This window comes from Stomoxys calcitrans, chromosome 3 (assembly GCF_963082655.1).
Source record: "Stomoxys calcitrans chromosome 3, idStoCalc2.1, whole genome shotgun sequence".
NCBI classification, from domain to species: Eukaryota; Metazoa; Arthropoda; class Insecta; order Diptera; family Muscidae; genus Stomoxys; species Stomoxys calcitrans.
The window spans coordinates 37,573,720-37,591,628 of NC_081554.1; the positions used below are offsets into that span (position 1 = coordinate 37,573,720).

The window sequence follows — 17,909 nt, forward strand, 5'->3', positions numbered from 1 at the left end:
TATGTATGGGAGAAATCAATTAATTTTATTCTTTATTTTGCTATTTTTTTTACATTTTTTATCACACACTTTTCTCTTAACAAACAAAAATCCACATCGACAAATCACGATCATTATATACAATATAAGCAGAATAACAACGTAAACATCTAGGTTTGAACTCTCAATAAAATTCATATGCACTAAAGGACTCTGCATATGGGTAGCGCCTCTATGTCGCATAACATATTCCGTCCAGTAAGCTACATTTTCTCGAGCACTGAAAGGGCGATCTCGATAAAGACGTGAAAAACGCTGAACATTTTCCCGATAAATGGGATTGTGCAGTACCTCCTGTAGAGAAGAGCTTAAAACCTCTTCACTTAGTGTGAAATAGTTGACCATAAGACCATAACCAGCTTGAACCATATGTAAAGCATTTGGGTGTTGGTCACCAAAAATGGGAATGGCTAGCATAGGTACACCATGATACTGGGCTTCAGCAATGCCACCTTTACCGGCATGGGTTATAAATAGTTTGAGATATGGATGAGCCAAAATATCGTCTTGAGGTAGCCACTTTGTGTATAGTATATTAGAAGAATTGCCGGGAGTATGCTTGAGATCATCCCATTTCCAAATGATATTTTGCTTTAGTTTTGATAAAACATTGAATATACGCGTTGCAATTTCCGATTTCACATGAGATCCCTTTACATTTGTGCCTAAACTAAAAAGTATAAATCCATGTTCCGAGGAATTTTCGATGAACGTCTCCAAGTTCTAAAAGAATGAAAAGAAAGATTAAGAAAAAAATGGTTTAATCCCCTTTTTTTGCAGACTTTTTGTCGTTACAGAGATATTGAGCTGAAACTTTGCACATATTCTTTTTTTTTTGTCCATAAGCAGGTTAAGTTAGAAGATAGAAGATATCTTGATATCTAGCCCCCACATAGACCGATCTGCCGATTTAGGTCTTAGGCCCATAAAACCCACATTTATTATCCGATTTAGCTGAAATTTGGAACAATGAGTTGTGTTAGGATCTTCGACATCCTTTTTCAATCTGGCTCAGATCGGCCCAGATTTCTTTATAGCTGTCATATAGACCGATCCACCGATTTAGGGTCTTAAGTCCATAAAAGCCACATTTATTATCCGATTTTGCTGAAATTTGGGACAGTGAATTGTGTTAGGCCACTCGACATCTTTCTTCAATTTGATATGGATCGATCAAGATTTGGATATAGCTGCCATATAGAGCAATCTCTCGATTTAAGGTTTTGAGCCCATAAGAGGCGCATTTACTGTCCGATTCCGCCGAAATTTGGGATAGTGTGTTGTGTTATGCTCTTCGACATTTTTCTGCAACTTAACCCAAATCGGTCCAGATTTGGATATAGCTGCCATATAGACCGATATCTCGATTTAAAGTCTTGGCCCCATAAAAAGCGCATTTATGTTAAGCTTTTCGACATCCGTGTCGTTTATGATGTAGATCGGTTTATTTTTAGATATAGCTACCAAAAAGATCAATATTTTGTTATACACAATTGAACAATGACTGGTACTTATTAGTATTTGGTCCAAATCGGAATTTATTTTGATATAGCTGATATGGGGTATGATGAGGTATGCATTTTTCATCGGTTTACATATGTATACCCGAGGTTGTGGGTATCCAAAGCTCGGCTCGGCCGAAATTAACGCCTATTTATTTGTTTTGATTAAAAAAAGCGCCGATTGAATACCGATTTTTATACCCACCACCATAGGATGGGGGTATACTAATCTAGTCATTCCGTTTGTAAAACCTCACAATATTCGTATATATTCTTGATCGTCTCGTCGTTCTGAATCGATCTAATCATTTCCGTCCGGTCGTCTGTCGAAATCACGATATAGGTCGAACGCGTAAAACTAGCCGCTTAAAATTTTGCACAGACACTTAGTATCGATGTAGGTCGTTGGGGATTGCAAACGCTTAAGAAGGGCGTGGTAACCCTTAATATGAATGGGATCGAATTGGTTCAAGTGTTTCTTTTTCCTTAGTCTTTTGTGCGTGTGATTGACCCTTTATCCTGTGTTAGGAGTTCTGCAGAACCAGTACTGAATTTTACGACATACTTAATAGCTATGCTATACCAAAAGTGCTTACCTCAGGCAATCGATTTGGTTTTTCCTTAACCTGAATGCCACCGATTTCCACAACGGCTGGTACTTGGGCTTTTATGGAGGCTTCACTAAAGTGGCTATTGCAAAATACAAGTGAGACGTTTTTGTACATTTCATCTAAAGTTGGAAAAGAGTCGTCCTCATCTTGGAATATATCGCTAAGAATTCAGCATTAAAATTAATCTAAAATAAAATTTCAAAGCATATCTCACTTGTAAATTTGTTTCATTCGTATATCCATAATAAAAGTTAATATATCAAAGACAGTGTACGAAAGAAAATTCTTTAAACGTTGCAGAAAATTCATCTTCACTTGTCCTTTGTCCATATTCACCGTATGGCTTGGCACATACTCAACTCCAGAAGGATTGCCCACCATTCTTCCAACCATAGACATAGCAGCACTCGTCCATGTTACTATGAGGGGGGCTTTAAATTTTGCCGCTACTCCCAATTGAAAGGTGTTCATAAAAAATCCGCACATGACCAAATCATATTTGGTGTCTTCACTTTCGTAGAGCTTCGTAAATCGAGGATCTTTTAATATATCTGCCTGAGCATCAATGAAAATTTTTAGGGAACCAAAAAAATTTCGTATTAAAGTTAAAAAACCATCGTTATTGGAAGCCATTTTTTCCATCGACCTATGCATGATAACCTCTTGTTCCTTTGTGAGCGGTACAACGATCATTGTAATATTCTTGTGGATTGCAATTTTTGGTTGAGATGAAGCTACAACGGTTATATTGTGGCCTCTTTCGGCCAGAACGTTTGCCACCGACAAATGCACAATTAAATGTGATGGACTGTGACTGGTGAATATGCCCAAAATATTGGCTCCATCAGTTGTGGCTATTTGCCAGGATATACCGAGGATCAATAATATTTTAAATATTATCATTTCGCTTGAACTACTTATGAAGCTGAAGTCTAGTAAACAACTGATTTCAGTTTGTCGATGGTAACTTTATAGATAAGCTAACGGAGTTGCGGCAAAGAAATACACTTGCAAAATGTTATACCCTCGCCAATGGTAAGGTTTTGTTACCTTGTCAAACGGTTTTTAACATATGAAAATATTAAATTAAGACGCTATAAGGCATGTATGTTTTTCGCATCTCTTTGTAGCAATGTTTACAAATACATTAAACACAAATGTTACTACACTGATAGAAAAACTGGGTATTTTTCCATTACCTGTTGATATTATTTTATTCACACTATTAGCAAACATTTGTAATATCTCTTCGAATTAATTCAATAACACACGACGGAGAAATGTTGTCGCCTTTATAAAATAGATTTTCTGTAATAAAATGTATTTTAATATGATTTTTGTGCGTAAATGCAAGTTTTTTTAGTGCAAAAATTAATATTGTACGAAACTCCAAAAAATATATCTATACACTTAACAAAGTATGTTATTCAAAACAGCAAAAATTTTTGCTAGAACAGTAGTTTTGCCTGCCGTAAATGGAAAAGTAGACATTACTGCTGTTCCAGCAAACATAGGGCTGATGTACTAGCAAACATTTCGGTCAGCTAAATTAGCAAACAAAATCTGCTGTTTTAAGTACAAAATTGTGCTGAGTTATGCTTTTTTTTGTCTTTACTTGTTTTACTTAGGCATTTTTTAAGAATTCTTTTTTTAGGAATTTCGTTGGAGGAGATAATTTTAATTTGTGGAATACCTGATCAAGGGATTCCTTATACACATGACATCGCATACATTTGTATACATTTCGAAATATGGCTGAGCTCGCTCACATTTTTTGTTATTGCTCTACTAATGTGTATATGACTGTCATGGACAGGGACACCAAAATTATTGTTAATGGAAAAAAAATCACTAAGAAATATAAAAATGTCGATATTCAAAAAGGTATTTGGCGTATATGAAAAAATTGAAACGACTTCTTCGTCAACAACAGATTTTTACACAGCACATACCCCATCTGACATATGTTCCTGTGCGTCTAACCCCGTTCAGAACTGAAAATCTGTAACACCATAAATACAACCCAATAGCTTTTAGCTACACTGATATATATATATTTTTTTAGCATATTTTTGCACCTAAAACAACAGAATTTGTTTGCTGATTTAGCTGACCGAAATGTTTGCTAATACAGGAGCCCTATGTTTGCTGAAACAGCGGTAGTGTCTGCTTTCCCCAGGTAAATACTTCTGTTTTAGCAAACATTTTTGGTGTTTTGAACAACAAATTTGGTGGAGTGTAGTATTTAAATAAAACACAGCAAGTGTTGCTGTAGGGCAAGAATATGATAATTTTTTTTTTTAAGTTTTGCTACATTTTTTTTTTAATGTAGAAATAATATTGACCATATCTTATCATAAATCTCATAGTATTGCTGTTCACATACCCCTAGCAAATTGTGAAATATGCACTCTGTTGTTGGGTGAAAAACAACAATTTCATATTAAAGTATGTATTCCGAACTGCCTTGTCATTGTGATAACAAATTGAAAAGAAAATCAAAGTTCTGAAATTTTTGGTTTTGTGATAAGTATAATCTAATGTAAATTTTAAGCATTTAAATTAACATAAGCATTTTTTCATTATTAAAATTTTTATTGAAAGTTTTTAAGAGAGTATTTTATTTATATATTCTTTAAAAAAAATTTCATGGAAATTTTGTCTTTAGAGAAAATTTCATGGAAATTTTGTCTTTAGAGAAAATTTCATGGAAATTTTGTCTTTAGAGAAAATTTCATGGAAATTTTGTCTTTAGAGAAAATTTCATGGAAATTTTGTCTTTAGAGAAAATTTCATGGAAATTTTGTCTTTAGAGAAAATTTCATGAAAATTTTATCTTTAGAGAAAATTTCATGGAAATTTTGTCTTTAGAGAAAATTTCATGGAAATTTTGTCTTTAGAGAAAATTTCATGGAAATTTTGTCTTTAGAGAAAAATTCATGGAAATTTTGTCTTTAGAGAAAATTGTATGGAAATTTTGTCTTTAGAGAAAATTGTATGGAAATTTTGTCTTTAGAGAAAATTTCATGGAAATTTTGTCTTTAGAGAAAATTTCATGGAAATTTTGTCTTTAGAGAAAATTTCATGGAAATTTTGTCTTTCGAGAAAATTCCATGAAAATTTTGTCTTTAGAGAAAATTTCATGGAAATTTTGTCTTTAGAGAAAATTTCATGGAAATTTTGTCTTTAGAGAAAATTTATTGGAAATTTTGTCTTTAGAGAAAATTTAATGGAAATTTTGTCTTTAGAGAAAATTTCACGGAAATTTTATCTTTAGAGAAAATTTCATGGAAATTTTGTCTTTAGAGAAAATTTCATGGAAATTTTGTCTTTAGAGAAAATTTCATGGAAATTGTGTCTTCAGAGAAAATTTCATGGAAATTTTGTCTTTAGAGAAAATTTCATGGAAATTTTGTCTTTAGAGAAAATTTCATGGAAATTTTGTCTTTAGAGAAAATTTCATGGAAATTTTGTCTTTAGAGAAAATTTCATGGAAATTTTATCTTTAGAGAAAATTTCATGGAAATTTTGTCTTTAGAGAAAATTGTATGGAAATTTTGTCTTTAGAGAAAATTTCATGGAAATTTTGTCTTTAGAGAAAAATTCATGGAAATTTTGTCTTTAGAGAAAATTGTATGGAAATTTTGTCTTTAGAGAAAATTGTATGGAAATTTTGTCTTTAGAGAAAATTTCATGGAAATTTTGTCTTTAGAGAAAATTTCATGGAAATTTTGTCTTTAGAGAAAATTTCATGGAAATTTTGTCTTTCGAGAAAATTCCATGAAAATTTTGTCTTCAGAGAAAATTTCATGGAAATTTTGTCTTTAGAGAAAATTTCATGGAAATTTTGTCTTTAGAGAAAATTTCATGGAAATTTTGTCTTTAGAGAAAATTTTATGGAAATTTTGTCTTTAGAGAAAATTTCATGGAAATTTTGTCTTCAGAGAAAATTTCATGGAAATTTTGTCTTTAGAGAAAATTTCATGGAAATTTTGTCTTTAGAGAAAATTTCATGGAAATTTTGTCTTTAGAGAAAATTTCATGGAAATTTTGTCTTTAGAGAAAATTTCATGGAAATTTTGTCTTTCGAGAAAATTCCATGAAAATTTTGTCTTTAGAGAAAATTTCATGGAAATTTTGTCTTTAGAGAAAATTTCATGGAAATTTTGTCTTTAGAGAAAATTTTATGGAAATTTTGTCTTTAGAGAAAATTTCATGGAAATTTTGTCTTCAGAGAAAATTTCATGGAAATTTTGTCTTTAGAGAAAATTTCATGGAAATTTTGTCTTTAGAGAAAATTTCATGGAAATTTTGTCTTTCGAGAAAATTCCATGAAAATTTTGTCTTCAGAGAAAATTTCATGGAAATTTTGTCTTTAGAGAAAATTTCATGGAAATTTTGTCTTTAGAGAAAATTTAATGGAAATTTTGTCTTTAGAGAAAATTTAATGGAAATTTTGTCTTTAGAGAAAATTTAATGGAAATTGTGTCTTTAGAGAAAATTTCATGAACATTTTGTCTTTAGAGAAAATTTCATGAACATTTTGTCTTTAGAGAAAATTTCATGAACATTTTGTCTTTAGAGAAAATTTCATGAACATTTTGTCTTTAGAGAAAATTTCATTTTGTCTTTAGAGAAAATTTTATGGAAATTTTGTCTTTAGAGAAAATTTTGTCTTTAGAGAAAATTTCATGGAAATTTTGTCTTTAGAGAAAATTTCATGGAAATTTTGTCTTTAGAGAAAATTTTATGGAAATTTTGTCTTTAGAGAAAATTTCATGGAAATTTTGTCTTCAGAGAAAATTTCATGGAAATTTTGTCTTTAGAGAAAATTTCATGGAAATTTTGTCTTTAGAGAAAATTTATTGGAAATTTTGTCTTTAGAGAAAATTTAATGGAAATTTTGTCTTTAGAGAAAATTTCACGGAAATTTTATCTTTAGAGAAAATTTCATGGAAATTTTGTCTTTAGAGAAAATTTCATGGAAATTTTGTCTTTAGAGAAAATTTCATGGAAATTGTGTCTTCAGAGAAAATTTCATGGAAATTTTGTCTTTAGAGAAAATTTCATGGAAATTTTGTCTTTAGAGAAAATTTCATGGAAATTTTGTCTTTAGAGAAAATTTCATGGAAATTTTGTCTTTAGAGAAAATTTCATGGAAATTTTATCTTTAGAGAAAATTTCATGGAAATTTTGTCTTTAGAGAAAATTGTATGGAAATTTTGTCTTTAGAGAAAATTTCATGGAAATTTTGTCTTTAGAGAAAATTTCATGGAAATTTTGTCTTTAGAGAAAAATTCATGGAAATTTTGTCTTTAGAGAAAATTGTATGGAAATTTTGTCTTTAGAGAAAATTGTATGGAAATTTTGTCTTTAGAGAAAATTTCATGGAAATTTTGTCTTTAGAGAAAATTTCATGGAAATTTTGTCTTTCGAGAAAATTCCATGAAAATTTTGTCTTCAGAGAAAATTTCATGGAAATTTTGTCTTTAGAGAAAATTTCATGGAAATTTTGTCTTTAGAGAAAATTTAATGGAAATTTTGTCTTTAGAGAAAATTTAATGGAAATTGTGTCTTTAGAGAAAATTTCATGAACATTTTGTCTTTAGAGAAAATTTCATTTTGTCTTTAGAGAAAATTTTATGGAAATTTTGTCTTTAGAGAAAATTTTGTCTTTAGAGAAAATTTCATGGAAATTTTGTCTTTAGAGAAAATTTCATGGAAATTTTGTCTTTAGAGAAAATTTCATGAACATTTTGTCTTATAGAAAATTTCATGGAAATTGTTTCTTTAGAGAAAATTCATGGAAATTTTGTTTTTAGAGAAAATTTCATGAACATTTTGTCTTTAGAGAAAATTTCATAGAAATTTGGTCTTTAGAAAAAATTTCACAGAAATTTTGTCTTTAGAGAAAATTTCACAGAAATTTTGTCTTTAGAGAAAATTTCACAGAAATTTTGTCTTTAGAGAAAATTTCACAGAAATTTTGTCTTTAGAGAAAATTTCACAGAAATTTTGTCTTTAGAGAAAATTTCATAGAAATTTTGTCTTTAGAGAAAATTTCATAGAAATTTTGTCTTTAGAGAAAATTTCATAGAAATTTTGTCTTTAGAGAAAATTTCATAGAAATTTTGTCTTTAGAGAAAATTTCATAGAAATTTTGTCTTTAGAGAAAATTTCATAGAAATTTTGTCTTTAGAGAAAATTTCATAGAAATTTTGTCTTTAGAGAAAATTTCATAGAAATTTTGTCTTTAGAGAAAATTTCATAGAAATTTTGTCTTTAGAGAAAATTTCATAGAAATTTTGTCTTTAGAGAAAATTTAATGGAAATTTTGTCTTTAGAGAAAATTTCATGGAAATTTTGTCTTTAGAGAAAATTTCATGGAAATTTTGTCTTTAGAGAAAATTTCATGGAAATTTTGTCTTTAGAGAAAATTTCATGAACATTTTGTCTTTAGAGAAAATTTCATGGAAATTTTGTCTTTAGAGAAAATTTCATGAACATTTTGTCTTTAGAGAAAATTTCATGGAAATTTTGTCTTTAGAGAAAATTTCATGGAAATTTTGTCTTTAGAGAAAATTTCATGGAAATTTTGTCTTTAGAGAAAATTTCATGGAAATTTTGTCTTTAGAGAAAATTTCATGGAAATTTTGTCTTTAGAGAAAATTTCATGAACATTTTGTCTTTAGAGAAAATTTCATGGAAATTTTGTCTTTAGAGAAAATTTCATGAAAATTTTGTCTTTAGAGAAAATTTCATAGAAATTTTGTCTTTAGAGAAAATTTCATGAACATTTTGTCTTTAGAGAAAATTTCATGAACATTTTGTCTTTAGAGAAAATTTCATGAACATTTTGTCTTTAAAGAAAATTTTATGAACATTTTGTCTTTAGAGAAAATTTCATGGAAATTTTGTCTTTAGAGAAAATTTCATGGAAATTTTGTCTTTAGAGAAAATTTCATGGAAATTTTTGGAGGGAGAACGGGACTTACACCAAGAGGATCCAGAATACAGTGGAATTACTGATAAAAATTCATTTTTTTAAACAGCCAGGATAAGGTCGCCGATCCACATATTGCAACTGACTGACTCTGGTTTACGTCATTGGGGCACAACACGTATACCCTTGAGGTACGTCAGCGGAGATATCTCTCTTACTGAAGTATATAGAGGTTTTCCTGAATATCGAGTGGGCATTAAACAACGTGGAAATTGGTTCGATAGTTGCCGGTCTGCACGCACGGGAGTATAATTGAATAATTGTCGGTAGAGATATACTCAAAAGCCTTGAATTAGAGAACAGTGAGGTAAAGGTGCGTGGCAGATTGTTTGAAGTCGCTGAATGTCATGATACACCGCTGACTTAGCTCTAGGCTACGATAGTATTCTGAGAAATATTGTAAGAAGGCGGATGAATATGTGAAGAAGGAAGTGAACTAGTGTTCCTCCGGGATGCACATACATTTGGGCGTGTATGATAGGGTCTTGCTACCTTTTCTCTCTCGCCTCTAGATCTTATCTGGTGATTCATACATTTTTATACCCACCACCGAAGGATGGGGGTATATTCATTTTGTCATTCCGTTTGCAACACATCGAAATATCCATTTCCGACCCTATAAAGTATATATATTCTTGATCAGCGTGAAAATCTAAGACGATCTAGACATGTCCGTCCGTCTGTCCGTCTGTCTGTTGAAATCACGCTACAGTCTTTAAAAATTCAGATATTGAGCTGAAATTTTGCACAGATTCTTTTTTTGTCCATAAGCAGGTTAAGTTCGAAGATGGGCTATATCGGACTATATCTTGATATAGCTCCCATATAGACCGATCCGCCGATTTAGGGTCTTAGGCCCATAAAAGCCACATTTATTATCCGATTTTGCTGAAATTTGGGACAGTGAGTTGCGTTGGGCCCTTCGACATCCTTCGTCAATTTGGCCCAGATCGGTCCAGATTTGGATATAGCTGCCATATAGACCGATCCTCCGATTTATGGTCTTACGCCCATAAAAGACACATTTATTATCCGATTTTGCTGAAATTTGGGACAGTGAGTTGCGTTGAGCCCTTCGGCATCCTTCGTCAATTTGGTCCAGATCGGTCCAAATTTGGATATAGCTGCCATATAGACCGATACTCCGATTTATGGTCTTAGGCCCATAAAAGCCACATTTATTATCCGATTTTGCTGAAATTTGGGACAGTGAGTTGCGTTGAGCCCTTCGACATCCTTCGTCAATTTGGCCCAGATCGGTCTAAATTTGGATATAGCTGCCATATAGACCGATCCTCCGATTTAGGGTCTTAGGCCCATAAAAGCCACATTTATTATCCGATTTTGCTGAAATTTGGGACAGTGAGTTGCGTTGGGCCCTTCGACATCCTTCGTCAATTTGGCCCAGATCGGTCCAGATTTGGATATAGCTGCCATATAGACCGATTCTCCGATTTATGGTCTTACGACCATAAAAGCCACATTTATTATTCGATTTTGCTGAAATTTGGGACAGTGAGTTGCGTTGAGCCCTTCGGCATCCTTCGTCAATTTGGTCCAGATCGGTCCAAATTTGGATATAGCTGCCATATAGACCGATACTCCGATTTATGGTCTTAGGCCCATAAAAGCCACATTTATTATCCGATTTTGCTGAAATTTGGGACAGTGATTTGCCTTAGGCCCTTCGATATCTTTCTTCTATTTGGCCCTGATCGGTTCAGATTTGGATATAGCTGCCATATAGACCGATCTCTCGATTTAAAGTTTTGGGCTCATAAAAGCGCATTTATTGTCCGATGTCGCCGAAATTTGGGACAATGACTTGTGTTGGGCCCTTCGATATTTGTCTTCAATTTGGCTCAGATCGGTCCAGATTTGGATATAGCTGCCATATAGACCGATCTCTCAGTTGAACAATGACTTGTACTTATAAGCATTTGGTCTAAATCGGATGATATCTATAGAGCTGCTATGGGGCTTAAGGTATGCATTTTTCACTGGATTTTGACGAAATGTGGTTCACATATATACCCGAGGTGGTGGGTATCCAAAGTTCGGCCCGGCCGAACTTAACGCCTTCTTACTTGTTGTTACTGTTTCTTTATCTTCTCACCAACACTTCTTTCTCAATAGGGTATCACAGTGAGCTAACACAGACATCCGGGTGAATTAAACCTAAACCTTTGTCCTTAGAGAAAGTTTTATTAAAATAGCGCACTTTGTGGAGCATTAAAAAACATGTCATTATTTGGAATGTACACAAATGTAAAAATAAAAGTGTTCCGCTTAGATGGTTTGTTCCAAATAGATTTAAAAACGCCTGAACCGATTTTCAGTGTTCACAGATGGTAGAGTTTAGCCTCACAGTGAAAATAGGGTGCTTCAATTTGTGACATCCGCGGGGGGGGGAAAGATCCTCCCCCTAACCACAAATCTAAAAACGCCAGATCTCGGAGATTGGTGCATCGATTAAAGTGAAATTTTGTATGACACCTTATGGTAACTCAAATAAACAAAATTGGTATTAAACTTTGGGGTCAAACCACCCAAACGGACATGTTTATCGATCGGGACAAAATGGGTATCAAATGAAAGCTATTTAAGAGTAGAGTAAGAAATTGATATAACAATTCGACCTCACGTGACGAGGTGTCCGCCCCACCTCGAAAAACCGGCCAAAAATGAAATGTTTACCGATTGGACCAATATGGGTATTAAAAGAAAGGTAAATGCAAGTAAAATACAAAATATATATAAAATTGTGGGGTAAAATCCCAGGGGGGCCGTGCCACCTCAAAAACCACCCCCAAACGGACATAAAGGCTGGTCGGGACAATATGGTATTCAAACGAAGTTTACTTTAGAGTAGATTACGAAACTTATATAAAAGTTCCAGTTAAATTAAATACGAATATAAATAATTTTCAAATTTGGACCATGTCAAAAGGGGGCTGCATACCCTTATGGGTGTAGCGAAGCACACCGGGCCAGTTTATTATAAAACATTCATAACATATTTTCTTATTTTATTCTACTAAGTCAGAAAATAATAGAATAATATTTAATCTAGTAGCATTTAACAATAAATTTTATTGCTTCTTAACTTTAGGGGTTTTCTTTGGCTTTGTCTTGGAACAGGAGAACTTCTTGCAAACCTTTGTACATAAAAAGCAAAATGCCAGGCGAAAGACTCGATACAGAACGTAGGTCACGGCTAATAGGAAAACATAAACATCCAAATTCATACTCTCAATGAAGTTCATGTGCACCAAAGGACTTTGCATATGAGCTGCTCCATGGTGACGCAAAATATACTCCACCCAGAAAGCAACACTTTCACGGGCACTCATAGGACGATCACGATAGAGGCGAGAAAATTGTTGCACATTTCTACGGTATTCGGGATTATTGAGTATTTCCAGCACATTCTGGCGCAACGAGTCCTCAGTTAGAGAGAGTAATTCCAATTGTAATCCATATCCTGCTTGAGTCAATTTATCGGCGTTTCCATGTTGATCAGCAAATACGGGCAATGCCAACATTGGCACCCCATGATATTGAGCTTCTACTACACCCCCTTTGCCGGCGTGTGTAATGAAAAGTTTCATATTGGGATGAGCCAATATATCATCTTGGGGCATCCATTTCTGGTAGAGAATATTAGGTGATTTTCCTGGAGTATGCTCCAAATCTTCCCACTTCCAAATGACTTTCTGTTTGAGTTTCGATAAAACATTGAATATGTATGTGGCTGTTTCAGGTTTGATACTGGATCCCTTAAGATTGGAACCCAAACTGAAAAGTACAGCCCCCGTATCGTTGGCTCCATTGAGGAAATTTGCAATGTCCTAAAAAGAAAGAGATTTTAAAAAGATGTTACAGCATTTTGTCGAAAGCACGCAAATTTTTGAAGGGGTAAAGCTAGGCGATTAAAATTTTGCAGAAATATCGGCCCGGCGCAGTATTGAAGTCAGATCTGTGTGGTGTTCAATGCTTTCACGGGAAGCTTAGCTGAGAGCTACCGGACGCGTCCACAGGTTGCGGATAGTTGAATGCTCCACACGGAATAGCTGCAACGGCAGTCGCGGACAATCAGCGGTTTCGAGCGGGGAGTCTCAGTGAGAGGCCGGACAGCACCGGCTCTTGCACAAGTACTGAGTGCCTATGATGCTCGACATGACAAGGCGAGTTATTGGCGCTTTTAAATAACCAATGGTCACCGTGTGCCCACGGCGATCGGACCTTTGGACCGGAACAAGCTTGCTCATCTTCAGAAGCTTGACGAGGATCGCCACCTGGCTGCAACAACAACAACACAACTATCGGTCCATGTAAACCGATCTCTCCTATTGACTTCTTGAGCTTCTATAGGGTTCTAGCCCGATTTGGCTGGAATTTTGCACATATCGGTTTGGTACGACTTTCAACAACTATGCTGAGTATGGTCGGTTTATAGCTTGATATAGCTGTCATATAAAACGATCTCCCGATTTGACTTCTTCACCCTCCAGAGAGCGCCATTGTTTTCCAATTTGATTGAAATTTTGCACAGGTCGATTTGGTATGACTTCCAACAAGTTGGCATGTATGGTCTACATCATTCATAACCTCATATAGCTGCCATATAAACATATCTGCCGATTAGACTTTTTGTGCTCCTGGAGGGCGCAAGTATTATCCAATTTGGCTGAAACTTTGGAGGTGGTATTTTTCTATGACTTCTAACAGGCATGACAAGTACGGTTCTTATAGGTAAATAATTGCAACTATGATTGAACATGAATATCTCATTAAGGAGTGCTGTTCGATTCAAGTTTAAGATCAATGATAAGGGGTTTCCTTTTTATAACCGAGTCCGAACGGCGTGTCGCAGTGCGACACCTCTTTGGGCAGAAGTTTTACATGCCTGCCATACCATTTTTACACCCTATACCACCACTGTGGTACAGGGTATTATTTGTTTGCAACGCTAAGAAGGAGAAGAGCTAGACCCATTGATAAGTATACCGATCGGCTCAGAATCACTTTCTGATTTAGCCATGTCCGTCTGTTCGGCTGTGAGTACATGCATTCTTGTAATCAAAGTGCAGGTAATATTTGTTGTCCAATCATCACGAAATGTTACACATATAATTTTTTTTGGCCCAAGGATGAACGCTATTGATTTTGGTAAAAATCGGTTCAGATTTAGATATAGCTCCCATATATATATGTATCGTCCGATTTGCACTTAAATGGCCGTAGTAACTACAATTTTCAACCGATCTGCACAAAATTTGGCACGGATTGTTTTGTTACATATCTGCGGGATTTCATCAAAATCGGTTAAAATTTTAATGTACCATTCATACATATTTATAACCGGATTTACACTTATATGACCGTAGTAACAAAGATTTTCAAACGATCTGTTTGAAAGTCGGTTCGGATTTAGATATACGTATATATTTATATATTGCCCGAATTTATAATTGTAGGGTATTATATAGTCGGCTCCGCCCGACTTTTGCCTTTCCTTGCTGGTTTAAAATGGCATAGTTCGCCTCAAATGTCGCCAGCATAAGGAGGCGATAACCACCGCTGGAATTTTTATTGACGTTCTCCACAGGATTTGAATGCTAACCTCTGCGTTACGGTGGCTTCCACAATAACTTGATATGGTTTAAATATATTTGAAACAGTCATTCAAAGAACTTGAGAAATGCGATCCATGATGGATAAGATTAAGCTCGTCCGAACTTAGCATGCTATTACTTGTTGTTTGTACCTTAGTAGTAACCCAAAACACCAATTAGATATTTTGATTTGTGGTACAGGTTCTAAGGGGAAGACCCCACCCCAAAAAACCCTCAAAACGGGCATATATAGCGATCCCTGGAATATGGTACTTAAATGAAAAGTATTTAAGGGTAGAGTAAGAATCAGATAAAAAATTAAGTGCTACCACCATCCCTTCGTTTCTTTATGTAAAAAAAAAAATCCGAAAATAATGTACTTCTGATTAGCGAAGCTGATTTAGGCCCGGCCAAACATAACACATTTTTACTTGTTTTACTTACCTTTGGCAATGGATCTGGCTTGTCCTTGACTTGTATACCCCCAATCTCAACCACAGCGGGAACATTTGGTCTCACTGGTCCTTCGCTAAAGTGGCTATTGCAAAATACCAAAGAAACATTTTTCTTCATATCCGATAGGGAGGGAAAACTTCCATCAGTGGGAAAGAGATTCCTAAAATAGATAAATTGCACATTATTTTTCCAACTTTTCTTTACTCGTCCACCAAAAACTCACTTGTAGAAATTATTCATTCGTATATCCAAAAGCGTCATTATAACTTTGAAAAATCCATTCATAAAGAAATTGGAAATGCGTTGCATGAACGTCATTTTCTCCCCTACTTTGACCGCCATATTCATATTGGGCACATATGATATCTCTGGTGGATTACCTACCATACCATCAGTCATAACCGTTGGTGGGCCCATCCAACTGAGAACTATGGGAACCTTAAGTTTTGCTGCCACTCCAAGTTGATAATCATTCATGAATACACCGGCAATTATCAAATCAAATTTGGTGTCTGGATTATCGTAGAGCACTGTGAAACGAGGATCTTTCAACATATCGGCCTGCATGTTGATTAGAATCCCCAGTGAACCGAACATGTTTTTCATTGTCGTAAACATACTGTTTTTCCTTTGAGACATGGCAGAAACTTCTTGATTTAGAAGTTGCTCTACTTCATCGGTAGGTGGTATCAGAATAACCTTGATATCCTTATGAGTTACTTTGGGTTTTTGTGAGACTAGAACGGTGACATTGTGCCCTCTTTCAGCCAAAACCTTTACCAAAGACATGTGAACGATCAAATGGGATGGACTGTGGCTGGTGAACAAGCCCAAAATGTTGGCTCCATTCGAGGGTGTTATGTGCCAAGCAAGGCAGGCGATAAAAAGGAACGTGGAAAGAAATTTACCCGTTCGTTTCATTTTGGATCGCGCAGTGAGTGAGTGATGTTGTAATCTGGACGGTGGGTGGCTAACTAAAATCAATGTTCTCTTATAAGGGGTGAGTATATCAAAACAAGTCGATAAGTAGCTGTGTACGACTTATCACTGGTCGTTGCAGTAGCCGTGCATGCTATTGTAGGTATTATACAGTAATTACGATAATAAAAGGGGTTTATGATTTTTATTGACTATTTATGAAGACTGTTTTATTTTATTGTACTCACCAAAAAACGATGAGGGATACATTATATTATTATTTAATTTTCGAGCAATTAAAATATTTAGTTTGTTTCTGAATTGCTTGTTGTGTTAAGTACCTTTAACACTAGAAAATCAAGTTTTTGCACATATTTGGCTTAGCATGTTTGAATATCTAAAGAATCCAAATAAATTAATTTATTAAACAAAAAAAACATAAATTTTTGTAAATAAATATCTAGTATTAAGTACTTTTAAACATTCACACAAAAAACTTATACGCTGAACAGATCCAAAAATATGGTCTAGATATATCCACAAATACCTTAGAACTAGCCATGTTTCTTCTGCCCTACCCTGATACTAAATTTCCCTAAACATTCGATTAAGGAACAGAGGAGACTATCCTGCCCAAACCTAATGCTTATATCAAAATTTTATATATAGCAACATAGACAGTAGTCTAAGCGATCGATCCCATGAACATTCGATTAAGGGGCAGGTGACACTACCCTGCCCCACCCATATGCTTATATCAACATTTTATAAATTTTATATATAGCAACATAGTAGTCTAAGCGGTCGATCTACACCAATTAAAACGTCTGATTTAGTATTTAAACCGGTTCGAAAATAGTCATTATCTTATCTAATTGGTTTTGTTGTTGCATGATTATGTTTTTTTTGTTTTGCATTTTCTGTACTCGTATAACGTACGACTCAATGAATTTCACTCATATCTTTTAAAATTACATAGTAGAGTTCTTTACTTTGGGCCTAAGAGCATTATGACATACATAATTATTTTATTTCATCATAAAAAATATTGAATACAAGCAGAATGTTTGCCATTTCGTATTAAATTCTTATGAAGGATCAGGTTAGACCTTCAGCCTCATAGGCGGACATGCTATCCTCTGCACTACTGTGGCCCCCAATTATATATACCAATATACCAATTATCTTAGCAAATAGTGGATTACTTTGATGCCTACTTCTATGTTCGTCGGATTTGGGCTAATATTGCAATAATGTGGTCATTTGCTGACCACAAATCTGATATCAACATGATATTGGGACAAACTTTCTAGAGCAAGTCCCACCCCCATAACAACCCCCAAAGAAGACTATTTGCTCAGCATAAAATTAATTTTTTTCTTAGTACAAAATTTTAATGATTTTTTTTAACAAAGTTTTAATGGTTTCAATGAAATATTTCTGAAGACAAATTTTTAATAAAAGATTTTCCAAACACAAAGTTTTAGGGACATTTTTTAAGACAATATTAAAGATATTTATCCTGCAATGGAATCTCAAAAATTTTAAAAGACAAAATTTTATTTAAATGTTTTAAGGATAAAATCCAATTTGAAAGATAAAATTTCAATGACATTTTTTCCAAAGCAACACATTTTTGTAATTTTTTTTAATTCAAGAATTTAACGTAAACCGAAATTCTAATGAAATATTTTCTTAAGACAAACATTTAATAAACTTTTTTTAAGCAAAATTTCAACAAACGTTTTTTTACACACATTTT

The 17,909-nt window shown here is 34.0% G+C and overlaps 3 protein-coding genes across 4 annotated transcripts in view; 1 reads left to right on the forward strand and 2 right to left on the reverse strand.

Moving 5' to 3' along the window:
* The window catches only part of LOC106082297 (cytochrome b5-related protein), a 49,701-nt gene that overhangs the window by 175 nt on the left and 31,617 nt on the right, over positions 1-17,909 (forward strand). The window lies entirely within an intron of this gene.
* LOC106082298 (UDP-glucosyltransferase 2) lies at positions 6-3,060 on the reverse strand. Its single transcript, XM_013244731.2, has 3 exons — positions 2,367-3,060; positions 2,138-2,312; positions 6-762 (listed from the first exon to the last, which is right to left on the reverse strand). The coding sequence occupies exons 1-3, from the start codon at positions 3,053-3,055 to the stop codon at positions 16-18; spliced, it is 1,611 nt and encodes a 536-aa protein (XP_013100185.2). The 5' UTR covers positions 3,056-3,060; the 3' UTR covers positions 6-15.
* Positions 12,077-16,219, reverse strand: LOC106082295 (UDP-glucosyltransferase 2). The gene is made up of 3 exons (XM_013244727.2): positions 15,453-16,219; positions 15,218-15,389; positions 12,077-13,006 (listed from the first exon to the last, which is right to left on the reverse strand). Exons 1-3 carry the CDS (start codon positions 16,148-16,150, stop codon positions 12,248-12,250), a joined length of 1,629 nt encoding a protein of 542 aa, XP_013100181.1. The 5' UTR covers positions 16,151-16,219; the 3' UTR covers positions 12,077-12,247.

Coding starts and splice junctions, on each gene's coding strand:
- LOC106082298 (XM_013244731.2), bottom strand. CDS start 3,055: ATGATAATATTTAAAATATTATTGATCCTCGGTATATCCTGGCAAATA. Junction 2,313..2,366: donor CGAATGAAACAAATTTACAA/GTGAGATATGCT, acceptor CTGAATTCTTAG/CGATATATTCCAAGATGAGG. Junction 763..2,137: donor AACCAAATCGATTGCCTGAG/GTAAGCACTTTT, acceptor TCATTCTTTTAG/AACTTGGAGACGTTCATCGA.
- LOC106082295 (XM_013244727.2), bottom strand. CDS start 16,150: ATGAAACGAACGGGTAAATTTCTTTCCACGTTCCTTTTTATCGCCTGC. Junction 15,390..15,452: donor CGAATGAATAATTTCTACAA/GTGAGTTTTTGG, acceptor TATCTATTTTAG/GAATCTCTTTCCCACTGATG. Junction 13,007..15,217: donor AGCCAGATCCATTGCCAAAG/GTAAGTAAAACA, acceptor CTTTCTTTTTAG/GACATTGCAAATTTCCTCAA.